The sequence below is a fragment of the Pezoporus wallicus genome, unplaced genomic scaffold (genome assembly GCF_028554395.1).
Source record: "Pezoporus wallicus isolate ANWC-B61680 ecotype Strahan unplaced genomic scaffold, APGP_CSIRO_Pwel_v1 contig_3952, whole genome shotgun sequence".
Classification (NCBI taxonomy): domain Eukaryota; kingdom Metazoa; phylum Chordata; class Aves; order Psittaciformes; family Psittacidae; genus Pezoporus; species Pezoporus wallicus.
Window position 1 is genome coordinate 4307897 of NW_026635034.1, and position 20548 is coordinate 4328444.

At 51.2% G+C, this 20548-nt stretch overlaps 2 protein-coding genes across 4 annotated transcripts in view; one reads left to right on the forward strand and one right to left on the reverse strand.

Annotated features, from left to right (window-relative positions):
* ACAN (aggrecan) overlaps positions 1-13363 on the forward strand; it is a 48716-nt gene extending 35353 nt beyond the window's left edge. Inside the window, exons 13-18 of one of the 2 annotated variants that reach the window (XM_057423452.1) lie at positions 6927-7040; positions 9687-9845; positions 10358-10440; positions 10684-10828; positions 11349-11531; positions 12814-13363. In XM_057423452.1, coding sequence (XP_057279435.1) covers positions 6927-7040; positions 9687-9845; positions 10358-10440; positions 10684-10828; positions 11349-11531; positions 12814-12902 — 773 coding nt within the window. In that variant the 3' untranslated portion in view covers positions 12903-13363. The remainder of the gene's footprint in view (positions 1-6926; positions 7041-9686; positions 9846-10357; positions 10441-10683; positions 10829-11348; positions 11532-12813) is intronic. The other variant, XM_057423371.1, reaches the window with a different exon arrangement.
* Positions 13364-14104: 741 nt separating this feature from the next.
* Positions 14105-18891, reverse strand: HAPLN3 (hyaluronan and proteoglycan link protein 3). 2 transcript variants are annotated; one of them, XM_057423652.1, is made up of 5 exons: positions 18657-18891; positions 16965-17093; positions 16349-16720; positions 15088-15390; positions 14105-14973 (listed from the first exon to the last, which is right to left on the reverse strand). In XM_057423652.1, exons 2-5 carry the CDS (start codon positions 17089-17091, stop codon positions 14693-14695), a joined length of 1083 nt encoding a protein of 360 aa, XP_057279635.1. In that variant the 5' UTR covers positions 17092-17093; positions 18657-18891; the 3' UTR covers positions 14105-14692. The 2 variants fall into 2 exon arrangements, with proteins under 2 accessions (XP_057279635.1, XP_057279553.1); XM_057423570.1 differs by having other exon boundaries at positions 16965-17124.
* Positions 18892-20548: the final 1657 nt, after the last annotated feature.

A 20548-nucleotide genomic window follows, 5' to 3' on the forward strand; every position in this document is an offset into this window, starting at 1 on the left:
CTCAGTCTGGTTTCTAACATCATTTCCATCCCCAAAGTGTTCCAAATGAGTCACTACGTTTCTCTCTGCATTGCTTCTCTCCCTCTGAGAAAACAGGTAATCACAAACCTTTGTTCAGTCCTGCTCATAACACATTTGAGGTCCTGTCTGCCTCTGCTGAGCAGAGGATACTGCAGGAGCGGATGAGGGCAAGTCAACGGGGTCATTGCTGGATGCCTGGCACTGCATCCAGGGCTTGGCAGGGTGCTGTAGGATTTACGCACCTAAAAGCCTTCTTTCCACAACCAATGTGCTCTGCTTTTGGGCCATGCTCACTGCCACATCCAATCCTGGACATAAAAACAAGCCAGCAAAGGCAGGGTTGAGGAAAAAGGAGGAAACTAGCCAGTGAGGCTCAGCAAAAAAAAAAAAAAAAGCCCAACAAAAAAACGAGAAATATTGGCCCCAAAGTAGGGTTTTATTTCACTGCTTTTTCTTTTTATAAATTACCCACAAGGCGATTGCCAGATTCTTGGGAGCATTTGTTAGCCAACATTCTCGTGAAGTATTTGGAAAGAAAACCATGTGTTCGGCAGCTCATGTGTGAAGAAGCTTGAGAAATGTTCTGAAATTGGAACACTCTGTGTATTTGTAAGTGATGGGGATGATGATGTAGCAGCTGGGGTTTCTTAGCAGGTGACAGGGAGAGGTAAGTGACGACTGAAGTTTAACTGTAGGCTCTTTATATAAACTAGAGATGGGCTTGAGTACACGTGTGAGGATGGTGCTCCCCCTAGGGAAGATATTCTAGGGTAAAACATCTCTTTTTATTGGCAGGTTTCTTTACTACAGTGTCCCTGTAGGGTTAAATGCAGTCAGGGACTGAAGGAAACTCATCCAGGTGGCAAGAAGTGTATTGGCCATGAACTGGCAAGGCCATTTCCAGAGAAATAGAGCAAAGTGATGGCAAAAGAAGGAAAAAAAAAAAGGGGGAGAAAAATAATCACAGATTTCCTTTTTTGGGTCGTTACCCTTTTTACAGTGCTCTGGGGATTGTGAACATGGAAAGCCTACAAGGAAAAGAACCACAGGCTGGAGCCTGAAGTGCTATTTCTCATGTTGAGGCTGCCTTTCCACCTGAAGCCTCCCAGTTCTTGCAAAAGGATCAGTTCTAGAATCTGTGCCTTGTGCTGTGCTCAGAGTTTGAAGCGTGTAACAGATGCCCATTAAGTGCAGTTAATTTTAACTAGCATTGAAGCACTCATTCAGCTAGTGAGGAGCAGGAAGACGTGAGGCTGTTGTCCTCTTGTCCCATCATTGAAGGGTTCCAGTTAGGTCTAGCAGTCTTTTTAGTGGGATGATTACAGAAGAATGGTGTTTTTTGCTCTGCTGTAGCCTCTACTTTTCTCTAAAAGCCAGAAGCACAAGAAGACTGAAAATTAACACTTGGAGTGCCAGTATTTTTTTAGTATTTAACCAAATTGAAGGCTATGCATGCATATGTCTTTAGTCAGCAGTTTGATTCCCCCATGAGAACAGGAGCCCCACAAGCTTCAAGAATAGTCCATAGGCTTGGCTTCTCCATCCAGAGTTTTGCCAATTCAGCAGCTCTTTTTGCTGCTTGTAACATTGGAAGACAAATAATTATTAGTTGAAAAAAGCATGCTGGCGCTGCATTGGAAGGCTGTGGTTTGGAGCTCTCTGACCAGTCAATGCCTTAAAAACTTCACTCAAGTTAGGGGGAGAAGAGAAATGTGCTGAAATGGCAGTTACTTATGTTAAGTTTTGCTTGTCTCTGGTGAAACGAGTTCATGAGGTCTGCTGCCTATGGCCCTGATACAGCTAAAGGTTAGAATCCAAACGAGGAAAGGTCTTGATGGGCTTTCCTCTTTCTTCATACCCTGGAAGTCTGAGGGATAGAGTTTTGTTGGTCCAGAGATCAACCCAGAAGGGAAGTCTTGAAAGCATTCACCTGATTCATAATGTCTCACCTACTATGATATGAGACATTATTGAAAGGAATGAAGACTATGCTCCTAAGAAGGACATGGAGATAACAGTCCTGCTTGAGAGACAAGCAAAGCGCACACCACTTGTGGCTAACCAAATGATTTGATGGCACCTGGATGCACTATTTTGCATTAGAGGTTTATTAGCTTAATTAAACCCTCTCTCTGAAAGGTAACTGCAGTCCTGGACTGTGTTATGTACATTTCAGTTTACTTCCACACATAATATTTGAAGGCAGAGATGTCCAAATTTCCTGAGCTCTTCTTCTATGACAGTGTTGGATAAATTGAAGGTCCCAGCAGATCAAAAGGTTCTCCTAGAAGTCTGCTATTCTCCAGGTAAATGTAACTTTAGAAGGCTGTAGGAGCACCTGCCCCTTCTGCTGCATGAAGGTTTTAGTTTAATTATTGTAGTTAATTATTTTAATGACTTAATTACTCATCATAATTCACATGCTGGCTGTGATATTCAATACTCTCCTTTTACATAAAATGAGAGAGAACTATTTCCCCCAACTCCTCTTATTCTTTTCTTGTTGGAGTCACCCTACAATTGCTCCAATGTTTTTCCTCACCGTCTGAGCTATCAGATCATCAATTCAAACTTCCCAGGAGCCTCTGAAAAGCAAATTTAGTTTGCACCTAGCTTTTTTTTCTTCCCAAAGATAATTACCTGTCTGGTTCCCGATTCCCTGTTTGGATAATTGCACTTACAAGGAAGCCTATAAAAAAGGGTGATGGGCACAACAGGGACTGTTTGACAACCTAAAAGTGCCTTGCCTTTCTGTCTTACCTTTTTCTCTCTGCAGGGCAAAACTGAGTTTAAATCCTAGGGTATATTTCTAAAACAGTTACAGAGAGACTATGCCATTTGTTCAGGGTTTGGGCGATAGCAATGGCATCCTCTCTGTTCACAAGCTGCTTCTCCTTCATAGATATTTTAAGTGCAAAGCTGACCTACTTTAATGGGTGTTCTTGCTCTCTTCCATGCAGGCTGCCATCAAGACAAATGCACAGACTGTATTGTTTTAAGAAGTGTTAGCACTGTTCCTAGTATTGTCTTCTTAGCTTGGGATAAAGGATTTTCAAAGCATTTCCTTTTCACCACTGACACTGCGTGTTCACTTTCGCTGCCATTTGCCCTCTGAGCAAAGCCAGGGCCAATCCATTTCTCTTGCATTTCTAAAGGATTTCTCTTTCCAATTTCCATGATCCAGTACAGCAGATTGTTTTCAAAGGCATTGGGAGAATACTTGTGTTAAGTTGCACAAAAAGGAAACAGTTTCTGACTAAATATAGTGTTGATCTGGCAATGTGAAAGAAATCTTAGACAGAAAATGGTGAAACAAGTTCAAAGTTCAAAGTAACTGTGTAACTCTCCTTGCTTTCTCCAGCCAGCACTTTACATCTTCCAGGTGCAAGACCTGGGTTACAGTGAATATTTTAATTGTTTTATTAAAAAAAAGAGAAAATATCCAAAAGAAAATATCCAAATATCTTGGGTCTTGTTAGCAGCAAAAAATAGCAACGGTTGTGACAATAGATTTGAATGATCTTTTGCAACTTCTGGGCGATATTAACTGTGGTACGAATTGTCTTCTAGAGAGCTGCTAGTTTTTCATTATCCTCAAGAAGTGAGTTAATAATATGTTTGAAATGAGCTTCCTATTCTTGCCACTGTAAGGCATTTTCTCCCCTGTCTCTGTTTTAGAGCTGCAGCTCTTGAAAGTGAGGGCTGCCTCTGTTCTGCACTCCATGCCGCATCGCTTGTTCTTTGTTAGCACTGGGTAATAATAGCAGTTGTCTTGTCTGTTGATAAGCACTTGAAGGGCATCTCAAAGCAGCGCTGACTTTGAATGACTGCTCACCCAAGCAAATAAATAGCTCCCTTCTGCATAAGATCCTTGTGTGTCAAGGTACCTGGCAGCTGGTGCTGTGGACGTAAGGGCTTGCTCGATGCTGCGCAAAACACACTTAGTGTGCCGCAGGTTTGTTAGCTGGCTGAAGAGTTGTACAGTGGTTTACTAACCTCATCTGGCCCTAAGCAATGTGGTAGTAGACATGTAAATGGTTAAGAAGAAAATAGCCATGCATGGCATGATAGATGGGATTTATTTTGTTTTACTAGAGTTCTCACTTCCCATAAATCCTATGGCTTAGATGCGATATCCTAGAAACACCTAGAAACCAGCTTGCCAGGTTTTCCAGAGACAACAGAACTGTTGATTTTACTGTTTAGAACTTACTTCTCTAAAAGACCTCCAAGACCCGGATTTTCTGGGAGGATCAGAATCAGCAATGCTTCCTCCAACCTGGCAGATACATTTGAGTTTCCTGATATCAGCTTGCTGAGGTGATCCTCCAGATGGAGGCTGGGTCACTGCCCCAACAGCCCGACAGGCAGAAGAGGGGAGTTTGGTATTTATGATCTTCATGTGTTTAAAACGTCTTCTCTCCAGCCATTTGCAGCACACTTCTGGAAAGAAAACCTGTCTGTGTCTCACTTGTATTTGTTGTCTGTTTTTAACAACACTACCTACAAGTACGCACCCGTTATGTGCCATATATAAGAATATATATGCTTATATATGGAGAGTTATATAACATATATATTACATGCACAGATTTTTTGCGGTATATATAATATGTGCAATCATATTATATACAATATCTGCAAAGGGAAATTCTTTTCCAGCTGGCAATCTGGGGCAATGACTTTGCCTGAGACCAGGGATGGCAACTCACAGTGGGTCTGCTGCATCTCAGAAGAGATCCTGGACACAAAGATTTAGTCCACAGGGTTGAAGACAGCCGAAGACTCATTATTCCCTGCTAAACGTTCTGCTTTAGCTCTCATATGTGCTTTGTTCCACTTATACAGCATGCATTTCACTTCACGGAGCCTAGCAGACAAAGAGAGCCTTTCCTTACTTGTTCAGCTGGAGAACATTGGAATCAACATGAACTTCTGCTGCCACTGCTGTTGGAAAGCCCAAGAGGCCTTTGGAGTTGTAATCATCCCTCAGGATACCTCATTTTCCTTTATGCTCTCTATCATACAGGAACTCCAAGTGTGACTCACAAGCAATAGTCACATTTAGCTTCTCTATTCTACCAAGCCTGTGACCTCTATTTTGTTCTGGAAAGTCTCTAAGTATTTATTAGTGTCATAAAAACAGGAGATCTCTTCATGTTGCAGTGAACAAAGAAGTCCAGAACGCATTCATCAGTATTTAGAAGGGCAATCCAGAGGAAAAACTGCAAAACTGGAGTAAGATGTTCATCAGCCACTGGAGGAAAACCTGCATTGCTCTCAGCAATACAGCCTAGAACAAAGATGCCATTCTTCTTGCTCCAAAGCACAAAAGGATTTTCTCCATCACTTAGGCATGTTACAGAATATGTCAGCTTTTTGTTGTCATATCAGACATTGGCCACAAAGGGACTAGACAGTTACGTGGGGTATAACACACATCTGCTCTTGTATGTCTGAGGACACAGAGCAGCTGGGCCATGGCTCTGCAAGGAGACATCAGATCAAATATACCCCAACCAGAACACGAACACAGACCCTGGGGAGTTGCTGTTCTCCTCTGGCATTTCCATAGTCAGCATGTTTAGTGTCTCGGAATGTTTCCTCACTAACCCCTCTCATCCACAAGAAGAGCATGGAGTGTTAATTGGAACTCATAAAGCCTTTACGTTTCTTCTGAGTGTGAAAGAGAGAAATGTCTCGCATGAAGATCTAACCTGTCATCATTTAACCTACCCTGGGTGGATGTGCTCCCACTTTCTTCCTCAGTCTTCCTCCTTGTTTCTGAGCTGAATGCCTCTGAAATGTTTCCATTCTGAATGATTCTTCTTCTGATTCCAAAGCTCAATAAGTAGGATTAAGGTTCAGCTTGGAGAGAGAGTGGGAGAAGAGCTTTTACTTCCAGCACAAGCTAGATTTTACAATATATAGATACCAACTGGCTACCTGTGGCCTTCTTCAGAGCATCTATGCTCATAAGGATCTGCCAGGGAAATGGAAGTGCTACCAGATGGTGTAATTTACTACCCAGGCTTTTGCTAATTAGCTAGTTGAGAAACATCGGAGAGCTGGGGGCCAAGCTCTTCACATACCAACATCTCTTTTCAATCTCCAGAAAAGCAAAAAGGACCTCAAGGGCTGTTCCATCTAGATTGGAAACTAAGGGTAGTTTCCTTCACCAAGATGGAATCTACAGCTGTAAAAGATGTACCAACTTCTTCCAGCCCCATCACAAGCAAGTCAGCACACAGCTGGGACAAGTCTGGAGAAAATGGTGCTGAGCTCCAGTACTCTTCAAGGAAGAGACACCTTAAGCTAGGCTTAAAATCCTCAAAGGGAAAAAGCTGAGGTTGTCTGAACCTGCTTCTTTTCTTCTCTGCACTTTCTTCATCTTCACTGAGAAGAGATTTCTTACCCTGGAACTTCATCTAAATTACAGTCAGGAAGAAACTGATAGTGAGCATTGGCAACCAGGAAGGCCTTTAGGAGACAGAGATATATCTCAGGATGTTTCCATCACTTACGAGAATTCCACATTCTTCTTTGTAGACCCATAGCTGGTGGAGACACAGACAAAAGTTTGCATGTTCGATGCATCAGGCAGACAGCAGACAAGGAGGAGTTATCACAGCTGAGTGCTGTGTATTAGATTCATCTTGCTGAGTTTGTGCTATCTTCCGAGTGGTGTTCAACCATCAAGTGACCAAAAACCAATGTCTTCCTTGTAGGGTGGGCTGGGTCTCTTGCCTTCATTCTTCCAGCAGCAGCAGTATGTTTTAAAATAAGACCCTTGCAACTCCCAGGTTCCCCAAAACCGACTGATGTTCCTTCCTAAACAAGCGAGGAAGCAAGTTCTCCTGTTGGTGGAGTTGTCTGCCCTAATGGAAGCCCTTGATTTCTTGCAGACACTGATGAGTGCCACTCAAGCCCCTGTCTGAATGGAGCTACCTGCGTTGATGGCATCGACTCTTTCAAATGCTTATGCCTTCCCAGCTACGGAGGGGACCTGTGTGAGATCGGTACGGCCTTCCTGGCTTCAGCTAATCTTACTAACTGCCACATCACCTTCTTCCCCCAAAAAGGTGACCCCCAGTGCTCCCATCAGCACTGCCCTCATCTCAGCAAGCTAACCACTAACAGCAGCTTAAAATACACTAAGGAAAAGGCTTTCAGGCTTGTGTTTATGTATTTTGATTAGTTCATTCATCACAGCACCATGTCCTCTAAGGTTCCTAAGCAGGAGCTTCTGGTGTCTTCTTCAGCTTTCTCTTTAAGTTTCTCTAGTGAAGCTCCATACAATGTTCATCACAGAAGTTGCTCTCTCTTTGAGCCGAGGGTCTTTCTGTTCATCTGTAACAGTAGGGAACATCCGTACATCTGAGTACATCTTCACTCCAGGCAAACTTTCTCTGCTGGACTGGAAATTTCATGGAAGGATGGTTCAACTGAGCCATGGAAAATGATTGCATTTCTCGCTGTGAAGATTCGGCTGAGAGACGCCTCATTCACTCCAGGAATCTCCACCAATTTGACATTTTTGTCATCTCTTCAGCATGGCTTCCTGTGGCAAATCAGAGGGGAATGTGTAACTTTGAGAAAACACCAAGTGACCTCTTTTCCTATCAAAACTAGACCTACACTAATACTTCTGCTTGTTTCTACAGAGAAAGAAAAAGATTTGTGGGTTTTTTTCTTAAAGCTGGTAAAAGTCCAAACTTGCATCACCTTAGCTGAGGGGAGGAAGCTCTCCTGTCTTGCTCAAACGTGAGAAATAAGGTAGCAGTGTCTTCACCTTGGCATGAGTAATGATAATATATATTGGATTTCCTTCTCCCCTTTCTCTTCATCTCTCTTTCTGCTTCCAATATGAGCATATGGAGTAAACCATAAGAAGGCAGCTCAGGGTGACTGGACCATCTGGGCAGGAACTGTGCTGCCTTAACATCAATTTCCTAATGCAGTCTAATTAGCCCCTGATTTACCTGTCCCTGCCACCTGCTGTTGAAGATCCCTGTAACCCAACATGAGACTTTCCACCCTGCAGCTGCTTATAATCTCTTTTGGTCCGAGTCAGAATGAATTTCATCTTTTCTCTGACTTATGGGCTCATGATGGCTGTGGGCTGCAGCCTGGGAGGTGCAAGAGGAAGCCAGTGCCCTGAATTCAGTGGGGAATGTAAATCTTCATTGTTCCTATGAGGCAATCGTCCTTTCTGTTGGTGTCCATGAACAGTAGGACATCATAGTTGAGCTCTGCTACCTGTACATGCAGCAGTCCTCATCACCATGGCAGTGTCCCTACCAGGGAACAAGTTTGTCATCATCCTTTTCCAAGATGATTGCCCTCATATTTCCTCATAAGTAACAGCGCTGTAGGAAAGAGTGGCCTCTCTCCTAGGAAATGTCCCACTGAAGTTCTGTGCCATGCGCTGTCCTATCCCCAGGCTGTGATGACAAGGCGTGTGGTGTTCATGCTGCTGGAAAAGGCTTAAATCTCAAAAGACAGAGCGTGTTCTCTGCTCGCCTTGTGTAAGCAATCTGCCTGTAAGGACCAAGAATCCTTAGAGGTTCAGCTAGTTCCAGATAATCAATTTCATCTGTTGAAGAAGGCAGGAAATGTTTTTAGTGCCTCAACTAACTACAAACCCTTCCAACATCTAAGAAGCCTCTGCAGTCTCCAGCTGGAAGAACACCAGGAGGGTGGATTAGTCTGATAGAAGGTGACAAGTGCTTTGACCTAACAAGTTTAACAAAGAAGAAAGGAACTGAGTACAGAAAACCTTACTGGAAAGGCAAAGAAGTGTGAGGACTCATTAAAGGCTTCCATTCCAAGAATGACAAGTGCCTGAGGGATGGTAAATTGGGCATCTGAAAGGCTGAGGTTAAATAGATTTCATTTCCTTCAGCCATATGGAGCATGTGTAGTGTTTTGCATTGACTGGGAGCCTTTTCTGGTGGTTTCCCCCTTTGCCTTTGCTTTCCCCAACTTGTTTTCCCTTATTTTCCCTAATTAATGGATTCAACTCTTTAGTGTTTCTTAGATGGTAAGAGGTGTCCTGAACTTTCTACACTTTAGCAGCTTCCAAGCTTTTTCCTTGAGATTTCATTTTCCATCATGGTAAGTTCCTGGATCCTTTTTTCTCCTCTCTTGGTAGGCTTGCTTCTCCTCCAGAGCCACAGAACAACACTAAGCAATGCAACCACCAAAACCTGGGCTCTCCTCCCCTCTTTCATTTTCAATACATACATATTGATTCTGGGCATCTGGACTCAGGTTTTGGTGTCTTTCCAAAGCAAGAAAACTCTGTACAAGTGGAAGTGAAAGATTCCTGCTTTGTCAGTTCCTCAAAACCAGGGTCCAGGAACATGATACAGGGATTGAATTGCTCAGGAATAAGTTTGTATCATTCAATTTTTCTAGTAGCACTGGTCACATTACTGCACACATTGGGTCTTCAGCACAGGCTCCCCTCTCTGTGTCTGCTTTGGATGCCTTCTGGTAATTTTCCCTAGGATTTCCCACAGGCAACAGTGTCAGGGTTTGTTTTTTAGTGGAAGCAACCATGTGTTGTCCCATGCCATGAGAGCACGAACTGCTAAGAGGTGAGTTGGAAGGCTTCCAGACCATGCATCAACTCCTTTTCATCCCTCCTTTGTGTGTTTCAGACCAGGAAAACTGTGAGGAAGGCTGGACCAAGTTCCAAGGCCACTGCTATAGGCACTTTGAAGACAGGGAGACTTGGATGGATGCAGAGGCCAGATGCCGACAACATCAAGCCCACCTGAGCAGTATCATCACCCCAGAGGAGCAAGAGTTTGTGAACAGTGAGTGCTGAGGGCAGCCTGAGACTGGGCATGGGTCCGTCCATTGAACTCTATGGAGTCTATGGACAGATTTAGCCAAAATGACATAAACCTCGCAATTTCCCTCACTGGTGCTCAGATATTTCCTCACCCTTAAGTGGAAGAGGAAGAGCCATCCAGCTCATTTCAGGGGGTTGGAATAGATGACCTTTGAAGGTCCTTTCCAACCCAAACCATGAGTCTATGAGCCGTGAGACAGGAAAGAGCCCTTTCTAACTAGGACAGAACTTTACTTTCACCACATTGCTGATGTGACTTGTTCACAACACATTCCCTTGATGCAACAAGCTCAGTGACCAATGCTAGTGTAGATGGATCTGTGCTCATGGGACACTGAAAGAGGAGATGGACAAGCATGATACTGGGGGTGGGGGGAAAGGGACATCGGAGAGAGCTGAGATAACAAAGAAACACTTCCAACGAGGTACATGGGAACCACGACCCACTCTTCTTTCTCCCTTTATCTCTTCTAGGCCATGCACAGGACTACCAGTGGATTGGCCTCAGTGACAGAGCTGTGGAGAATGATTTCCGCTGGTCCGATGGGCACTCCCTGGTAAGCCTGAATCCCACGGGACATTCAGTGGGGGGAAGAGGTTCCCCTTGGGTGGAAAAAGTCCCATGAGTTATGTGCTGAGTGCTTGGGTTGGGCACTGAAAGGTGGAGGCAGCTCTAAACTTTGTAGAGCTCATGGTCACCATCGCAATAGATACAACCACTGTAGTAGCAACTGGTGAGGCAGCAACAAGGATGGAGGAGCGAATAGGAGATGAGGGCTCAACCTTTCCTCTCCCTGCAGCAATTTGAGAACTGGAGGCCCAACCAACCCGATAACTTCTTTGCGGCGGGTGAGGACTGCGTGGTGATGATCTGGCACGAGCAAGGCGAATGGAACGATGTTCCCTGCAACTATCACCTCCCTTTCACCTGCAAGAAAGGAACAGGTCAGCACCCCATGTCGTGCCAGCAAACATAGGGAGCTCTGGCAGTGGCTGCAGGGCTGGATTGGAGCTCCCTGTGCACATGAACATGGCTTTTGTCACTGTAAAGGGTGGTCGAAAAGGTGGAAGGAATTAATAGAAGTTGAAGGTTTTCCCAAGGGCTTGAAAACAAGTAAGATGAACCATTAAGGTTGAGGTTTCACATCCCCAGACACCAAAACCCTGGCTGCAGCATCACTCCTGCACACCACCTCCATGCCCTCCCGTGGAAGCAAGTGGCTGTTGTGATGCCTGCCTTCCCTGAATAGAACTCTGAGGCAGAAAGCTGCTTAATCCCAAGCCCCATCCCAGAATTTCCATATCCCCTATCGCTAAATTTTGTGGGTCAGGGCAATCTCAGGAGGATTTAAGGTTTTATGTGTGGGAGAAGAGGAGCACCAAGGCTGTGTGTGCGGGGTGTGAGCTGCCCGCTCAGCGAGGCAGGACTCTTCCAGCTCTCCATGTCTCTGCCCATCTCCTGCAGTGGCCTGTGGGGACCCCCCTATGGTGGAGAATGCCAGGACCTTTGGTCGGAAGAAGGACCGCTATGAAATCAACTCCATGGTGCGATACCAGTGCGACCAAGGCTACATCCAGCGCCACGTGCCCACGATCCGGTGCCAGCCCAACGGGCAGTGGGAGGAGCCACGGATATCCTGCATAAACCGTATGTAAAGGTTCCTTTACCTTCAGGTTAGGGCTGATCCATCCCTGCAGCTGGGAATGAAGGGGGCATCATCTTAGGGTGCGGGTGAGCTCTGAGCAGAAGGGGACATCATGGTCCCCATGACTTGTTGAAAGATCCCCTGTGATGGGGCAATGGGACCTGGCATCTTCAGGGCAGGTGTGGGCCACAGGAGGGACAGCCTGGGGAATTCATGGGTGCTCCTCCACTAGACAGGGCAGAGGCAGCTCCAGAGCCAGGAAAGGGCAACAAGGAGCTCACCAAGGGCCCAAGCTGATGAAAGAAAGGAAAGTAGTAGAAATGGCTTCTGAAAGGGTGAGTTTTGGCACTACCTGCATTAGCAGAGAGAGTTAGGAGGAGGGACCCGTAGTCTCCTATGGTCCCTCCAAGCCCTGGGAGTAGACAGGAGCCCTGCAGCAGAGCTAAGCCAAGGGACAGGGCTGGGTTCTTGACCCTTCTCCTGTCAGGGCTCCAGCTGACAGCAGCCAGCCCTCTCCCACTGGTGTCCCAGCCCATTCCCAGGCCTGCCTACACCCCTGTCCCATCCTTTTGCCTCTGCAGCTTCCCAGTAATCTCATCGGCCTCAGCCAAATCACATCTGTCCAGTGGCCTTCTCTCCAGGTTCTGGTCTGGCTGGGCAATTCCAGCTAAAGCAATGCTCCCATAGCCAGAGAGAGTCAGTATGGGCTTAAGGGACAAACCTCCGCCCTAGGGAGGAGATGGAAGGAGGAGGGATGGAGATGTCTCAGGGCAGCCCATAGTGCAGATGAAGCAGCTGATTCCCTTGGCTCTGCTGCAGACCCAGAGAGCTGCAGGCTGCTCCTGGCATGGATCACCAGCAATCAAGACAGCCAGGCAGTTCCAAACCAGCTTTTGCTGCTTTCATCAATCCTGAAATTATCACACTGGAGTAGTGCCAGATTTAAGGAAAATTGGCAGCAGAAATTAGGCAGAGACCTTGCTCCTGCCCGCCAGACAGGGCTGCTTCCCCTCCTGTGCCCTGAGTACATCCCACTGCTGATGGATACTTCCTTCCCTGTCCTACAGGACTGGGGAGGTACCGGTATTGCAGCAGGTGAGATGGGGAAGCAGTCCTCATGCCCACCCTATTAGCGGAGCTAAGGGATGGGACAAGCACCCGCAGAGAGGATGCTGCTACCCAGTGCTGCCTGTGTTTGCCCAGGGCAGCCAGCGCGGGATGAGCAGCACCTCTATCCCACCTCCTGCTTACAAGGTGCCTTTTCTTCTCCTTCCTCTTCCTCAGCCTCCAACTACCAGCGCAGGCTATACAAAAGGAGCCCTAGGAGCCAGTCGAGACCCAGCGGCAGAGCCGTGCACAGACCCACCCATTAGAGCGGGGCCAGAGAGAGACACCGAAAGTGAGAAACAGAGATTTTTAACGGAACACTTCTATTAACAGAGTCGATTTCTCTTCTTCTTCTTCTTGTTGCTTTTTTTGTTGTTGTCATATAAGGAAAAACAAAAATTATATTAAAGACAAACCCACCTTTGTGTATATATATAAAAAACAATAATTAATGTGTTTTTTCCAAGCACCAAAGCAAAGCAAATTAGATCTCAGCATTTTTACTAACTGTCCGGTTCCAATTATCTTCGTGCCTTCGGGGACAGGGAGGGGGGTGGGTTTGCAGAGGGCAGGGGGTTAAGTTAAATAATAAAGATGAATATTTTGTCCTGATTTTATCCCCGAACAATGTAATTATTTCTGTTATTTAATCTCCGGGGTGAGCAGCACCTTTTTGGGGTTTTATTTTATTATTATTATTGTTTCTTTTCCAGAATCCTCCTACTGCTGCAGCACATCAGGGCTGGGGGGGGAGGGCCAGGGGGCTGTGGTGGAAGGAGCTATAGGAGGAGGGGAGGCGAGGGGATGCTGAGACCCGGGAGCCGGGGGCTGCAGCCCCTCTCTGCTTCCCTGCCACCCCCCCCGTCCTGGGACAACGTGCTCTTTCCAGGGGACCGTGCGGGGCACCAGCGTTCCCTGCACCTATTTATATTTTTGAACATATCCTATTTTGAAAGAATGATAAATAATAAAGAGAGTGAAATCGGAGCAGGCGCTCTGTCAGTGTTGTTTTTTAATGTGTGGGGCAGGGGTCTCCCATGGCAAAGCAGCGAGGAAGGAATGGGAGTCCAGACTGGGTGCTCCAAATGGGACCAGCTCAGCGCCAGCCAGCACCCAAGGGTTCAGCCCTGGGGACAATGGAGGGAGGAGGAAGAGTCCTAAGCCCCAACTGAAGAAGAACCCTGGGGTAGAACATCACCCCCTTATTCAGGTCTCATCCTAGGAGCGGTTAACCCACAGACCTAAAACCCATCACCAGCAGGAACTGCTTCACCCTCCAGCTTTCAGTCCTGATACCCATAGGGTGAATTAACACCCATTAATGAGGGAGCACAAGGCCCTTGCAAGAGCTCAGGTGGGCGCGGGGCTGAGCAAGCGGTGATGAGATGATGTTCAGCCAGGAATCTCCACATCCTTTTTGTGGCAGACCCCTCTCTTTTGCTGGGGCAGAGATGGGGACGCAGCCACATCGCTCCATGGATTTCTCCATGGGTTTATTAGAAGAGGTCCAGGAAAATACACATTTTCATAACCAAATGCTTTGAAGAAGAAGGCACCAGAGTTCAAGTGGAGTCCAGGCGAGGGGTGCGTGGAGATAAGGCACTGGCACTCCCGCAGGAACAGGCACAATGGCATCCTTCAGTAGGACAGGGCCGGGTTTGGGATGCAACAGAGACACCCACTCTCTGCCTCTAGTCCGTTCCAGCCTCTCCTCCCTCCCACGCCATGAGGTCAGGGGCAGGACCAGCCTGGAAGGGCAGGATGAGCCTGGAAGGGCAGGCAGGTGCTGGTGACATCCTACCACGCAGGAAGGGGCCACCACCCGTAGGGTGGCAGGGGCCCATGGGGACCATCAGGGACAGCCCTGCGCTGCCCCAACTGCTGAGCAGGACGTGGAAGATATAAAGGAAGTAAAAATAAACCAAAAAGAAGCCTCCCATCCCACCCCCACCCCACTCCCCCTCAGTCACCCCAAAAACAGCCTTGGGCAATGCCCAACACTGGGCACCATCAGGCTGGAAACATCCTCCGGACAAGAAGGAGCCCTCCCTGCTCCTTATCTCTCTTTGTAGCAGAAGACCCCAAACCTGCCCTTGCTGGGGAAGCCGAAGCTGCGGACACCAGGCTCCGGAGGGCCGCAGTTGGCGCGGGGCTTGGCAATGGGGTAGCGGACGCTGCCATCTGCAAGCCAGCCGGCATCGCAGCGGTCCAGCCCCAGGAACTTCCAGGCAGAGTAGAGCTGTCCCACCCGGGCAATCTCAGCCCCTGCATCCTGGCAGCTCTGCTTGGCTTCCTCCAGCGTCATCCCAGCCGTGTGGTCCAGGTAGAAAACTTCTCCTAGGAGAGAGAAGGGAGCATCAGTGCTGAGCATCATCCGGAGCATTCCCGCACAGAGCATCCCCCCCCCCAGGCTGAGCCCTAAGGGTACAAGATCCCTGGCCCAGCACCTACCTCTGAGTGTGGAGGAGAAGCAGAAGGCATCAAAGCGGTGCAGGTACCGGTGGCGTGGGCCATAGCTGCGGATGCCTGGGGCGAGCTGCAGCCCGCCGCAGGGCTTGCGGGGCAGGCGGATGGGGTACTGCACGGTGCCATCGGCCAGCCAGCCTGCATTGCACCAATCCAGCCCCTCGCTCCAGGCCTGGAAGAGCTGGTTGAAGGTGGCGAGGATGGCGCCTTGCTCCTGGCAGACTCGCTCAGCTTCGTGGAAGTTGAGCCTGTACTGCCCATGGGGAGGCTGGTAGGGGAACACGATGCCTGGGGAGGGACAGGGCACTCAGCCGGCTTCCATGGGTAGCCCCCGTGCGTCCCCAGCCCATCCCAAATTCAGGCTCTGGAACAGGGACCACTCCAAGGCTCAGGCATGCAGGGATGGGGATGCTGCAGGGATGCAGGCACTTGCGGCGAGTTGCCAGCGACATCTGGTGGCACAGGGACACAGGGACCTGGGGACACATGGACCACCTTCACGGGGATGGCACCTGCACATACAGGGATGCATAGCCTACGATAGCAGGGATGCAGGGACCACCACCACAGGGTCATAGGGACCACAGTCCTGGGGACACATAGGCCGGGGTCCCAGGGGAGCATGGACCACCCCTGTGGGGATGGGGAGATCATCATCACAGGGATGTGCAGGCTTACAGGAACATGGACACAAGGGCCAGCATCATGGGGATGCATGGGCCACAATCCCAGGGACACATGGCCCACCAGCATGGGATGGATGTACAATAGGAACATGTGCACCACCACGGACCACAGCCATGGGGACTGGTGGGGACAAGGGGATGGGCAGGGGGACAGCAATAGGGACATTTCCACAGCTCTCAGCTTGGCAGTGGAGCCAGGGCTGAGTCAGGTCCCTCGTTCCAAGTGAAGAAAAAGGGTTTGGCCCAGTCACCAAGGTGCATCCCAGTGCAGGGGACATCCAGAGCTGGGAGGTGAGGGGCAGCTGCACATGATGCAGCACAGCAGGAAGACGGGTGGTAAAGGCAGGAAACACTGCAGCCATGGGGGCACCCCCAACTCCAACTCCTCAGTAGCACCCCCAGCATCCTGCTCTGGGCTCCACTCACTGTCAGACAGCCCCAAGCCACCACCCCATCACACCAAGCCTCCCAGTCCACCACCCACCAAAGAGGGGTGCCATGGGCAGGCCAGGCTCCCTGGCTTGGCACAGGGGGTCCTGCAGTCCCCATTGTGCCCGCACCTTGCAGCCGGAGGTCCACCACTTCGCTTTCATCCTCCAGCCCATCGATGACCTCGCAGCGGTATTTGCCATCATCCTGCAGACGCACATCGCTGACCACCAGCGAGGCCTCGCGCCGGCCACCCTGACGGAGGTGAGCGCGGCCACGGAAGTCCCCAAAGGCCATGTAGGTCTTGCCGATGGCCACCAGCACGTCCTGCTCCTTGGTGTAGTCATCCCGTAGCTTGGACCACTTGATGCGGATCTTGCGCTTGGACTCCAGGTCGGGCTCATAGCGGTAGTGGCAGGGCAGGGTGACATTGCCACCATTGAAGCTGTAGACGGGGTCCTTGGGAGTCTCCACCAAGAGTTTGGCTCCATTGAAGTAAACCACTGGGGATAGAGAGGGAAGGCATGATGGGCAGGTCATGAGCATCCCCAAATCTCCTTCCAGCCACTTCTTCAACCTAAGCATCCCATGAGCATTCCCTGAGCACCTCTGGAGCATCCCTGCCTGCTCCTCTGGGCCCCACATCCCCCCAGTGAGATGGGTCCCAGCCCCATGCAGAGAAAGGGGGACACTTCAGCCCCTTGCACCAACCCGCCAGGCCCCCTTTCCTGCCCATCCCTGATGTACCTTTCTCCTGCCCGTTGCCCTTGTCGTTCATGATGTGGTTGTAGTAGAAGCCGTTGTAGAAGGGGTGGTGGGAGCCGCTGGCCAGGCACAGCAGGGCAGCCTTCAGGAGCAGTGGGAGCAGCAGCATGGCTGAGGAGCGAGGCCAGACCCTGAGCCTGGGCTGTGGAGGGGGAAAGGGCTGTGATAACACCCCACAATAACCAGGAGTGCTCCGAGCTGCCTGGCACATAGCTCTGGGCTGCACCCATCGCAGGGATGCAAGGAGAGGGGTGGGAAGAACCAGCAGAACAGCTTCAGGGGAGGGTACAGGCAACCTGAGCCATGCCCCCAGACCTGCCCCACAACTCCCAGTCCCCTCCATCCCCATCCTCCTGCATGGATCTCACCATGCACCACTGCACTCAACTCTGCCGCCCGCTGGGGCTTGAGGAGCACCTGACCCAGAGGGGAAAACCGAGACCAAGCAGGGATCAGTGCATCCAGGAGAAACGAGATCCCGGGATGTCCTTTGAACTGGGAGTACCGGGAAAACATCACGTATGGGATGTGGGGGGAGAGAAATGGCCAAGCCCCGCGGTAAGCTCAGTTTACAGAGGCAGCCGAGCGTGCAACCCAGCGAGGAGGGGAGGAGAGAGCTCGGGGCTGCCCCAGCACTGGACAGAGCCGGGGGGCACCCACCCAGCATGGCTGAGGACCCCCTGCTCTCTGGGCTGCTATTTCACACCACAGACACGGCTGGCATCATCCCTGTGCAACACGTTTCCCTCCCAGACCACATCCCCTGAGTGCAGGGAAGCCCGGCTGCCCCATAGCACCGGAGACCCGTGCTGCCCGAGTTCTGGGTGCCCCGCATGGGGCTCACCCAGGGCAGATCACAGCGGTATTTGCCGGCTTGCGAGCTCTCCCGGAGCCGGCAGAGGGGGCCCGGCACCCGGCAAGGCTCCGGCAGCCCCCTTCCAAAGTGGGGAGGGGTCTGGCACAGCTGCCCCTGCTTAGGCAAGGTCTATGGGTGCCTGCAAAGGTGCCCCGGGCAGGGCGCTGTAGGAGTGAGGATGCTCCCCCCGATATGGGGTCCGATATGAGGTACAGAGGTGGTCTCTGGGGACCAGGGCATGAACCGGCTGCGGTTGCCATCATGGGTTGCTCGCTCCTGGTCTACCCTCCATGGCTGGTGCCACTGCTCACCCGCCTGTGGGGTGCAGCCACCCGATGGGGTGTGCAGAGCCAGTGCTGCAGGGCACAGGGTGCACCCACACCACAGACACCGCATCCAGCGGAGCTCAGCGGCAGCACTGCATGGCACTGCACGGCACTGCACGGCACTGCAGCCCAGCAGGCATGAACCACGTGCTGCCCACATGAGGCATGGTGGGCTCGAAGCACCCACAGCTTCACACCTCTGTCTGGGGGCACCAGCACCGGTCCCCCTGCCCCCCCCATACCCAGACACACACACACACACACACCCCCACCCTCAGAGCCCAGTGCTGAGGTGACACACCGGGAAGGCGGTGTCCTCAGCTGCAATGGCACTGAGCATCGTGCTACAGCACCCACCACAGGATGCCTGGCACCTTCCGTGGTGATGCGCAGCACCCTCCATAGCGATGCTACCCCTTCCCTGCCAAGCAGGGTGCCCACCACGACGGGGTGCCAGCCCTTCCCACCACCCCGGGGCTAAACCCTACTTACTGCTGGTTGCGGGCAGGCTTCGGGCAGGCGTGCAGGCAGGCTGCAGGCAGATGCACTGTTTAGGGCTCTCGCAGGGCTGAGAGGAAGCAGCTCCAGGGCCTGCCTCTTAAAGGGAAACACACGCCTTTCCCAACCCCCTGATCGCAGCCCGGAGCTGGGATGGGTACCCCCGGCCCCCCGCCATGCGCCTGTATGATGCTGACTGTACCCTGCCCGCACACCTCTTCCGTGATGTACCTGCTGCCCGCATTGCCTGCTTGGGGAGAGGAGCAAGGATGCCCCATTGGGGCTAGTGGGCATGTGGCGCCCCATTTGGGCTAGTGGGCATGTGGCACCCCATAATGTCCGGTGCAAAGACCTGGTGCTGGGGAAGAAGAGACATGTCTTGTCCTGTGTCCCATCAGGGGACTGACCACAGTCCCCAGCCAATGCAGGTGTGGAGCACACAGGTGGCAAGAGCACCGTGGGCACAAGTGGCTCGGGATGGATGACTGTGCCTGGGGATGTGCAGTGTCTGCCTGATCTAGGGTCAGGGGAGACAGCTGAGTCATGGGGTCCAGCCTCTTTGGGATGCACTTGTGTCTATGGGGGCAAAGCAGAGGCACAAAAAACAGGGGAAAAGCTTTGTGGTGCGTGATTGCACCCATCTGAGCAGGCATCATCGCTGCCCTTGGGTGATGCCCCCCACCCGGCTCCCATCAGCACACAGACATGCAGCCCTGAGAGCCCCACATCCAGCCCTGAGGACGAGCAGCACAGTGATGGCACGGACACAGGGATGCTGGTCCAGGGGTGGCCAGTGGGGCCGAGGACACAGAGGAGCCACGGAGCAGCGTGTGCCCTGACCCGGCGCCCCCCTGCCCCGGCCCGGCGCGCCTCTTCGCCCCCCACTTTGTTGTTTTATGGCAAGGAAATGAGGCGCGGGGGGCCCGGCCCGGCTCTTGCCACCGCCTCAGGCCGGAAAGCAAACAACTGGTGTAAAAATAAACCACCCCGGGCTGGCTGCGGGGTGAAGGGGCCGGGACCCCCCTTCCTCACTGCCCCCCGCCACGGGTGCAGTCCTGTCTGCCCGCCGCCGCCGCGCTGATAGGGAGCAGCCAGCACGGAAACGGTGTTACCTGCCTCCAGCGCCGGCCCCTGCCTCCCAGGGGAAGCCCTAACCGGGGATGGCGGTGGGACCCGGGGTCTGGAGGAATGGCTCTCATTGCTCTCCTTCTCCCGGCACACACACCCATTGGAACCCTCCCTGACACTACGGATGTGGGAGTGTGGTGGCTGGGAATGCTGCAGTCATCCCAACTGAGTGTCCCCTGTCCCCCCAGCTCTGCCCTGATAGCAGAGGGGTGGGATCTCATCCTGGCTGCATCCCAGTCGCATCCCAGCCATCAGTTGCTTGCCCAAGACATCCATGACACAGCGAGGCAGCGATGGGGATGGTTTCCTCCTCATGCCGGGCTGTGCAGACAGACAGACAGCTCCATCGGGGCGCGCTGCTCCTTGGTGTGGCTCTCCCATTGTTTCAGAGGCCAGGAACAAGCCACACGCTGCCCCGTCCTGCCTGCGCCGCGGCGCCAGCCAGGAGCCATCCTCTGCCCCACCTGAGCTTGCAGCAGCAGGAAGGAGATAGGGATGCTTTTGTGCTTCTCATTTCAACAGCAGCTCATGTTTGGCCATAGTCGTGTCTGGATGTGATCACTGAGGGGCCCCTGGGCAGCCCTCTGAGGAAGGAGGAATCCCCTTTACTCCCTCCCACCTCTCTCCGTATTGTTGGAGCTTCAGGGATGATCCTGGATTTGTGTTCTGCTCCCCAAGGGTGGGACCGTGGGTTTCAGGGTGAGTGAAGCTGCACAGGGCCAGGGTATCTCTGACCTGAGAGCACGTGTTTATGGCAC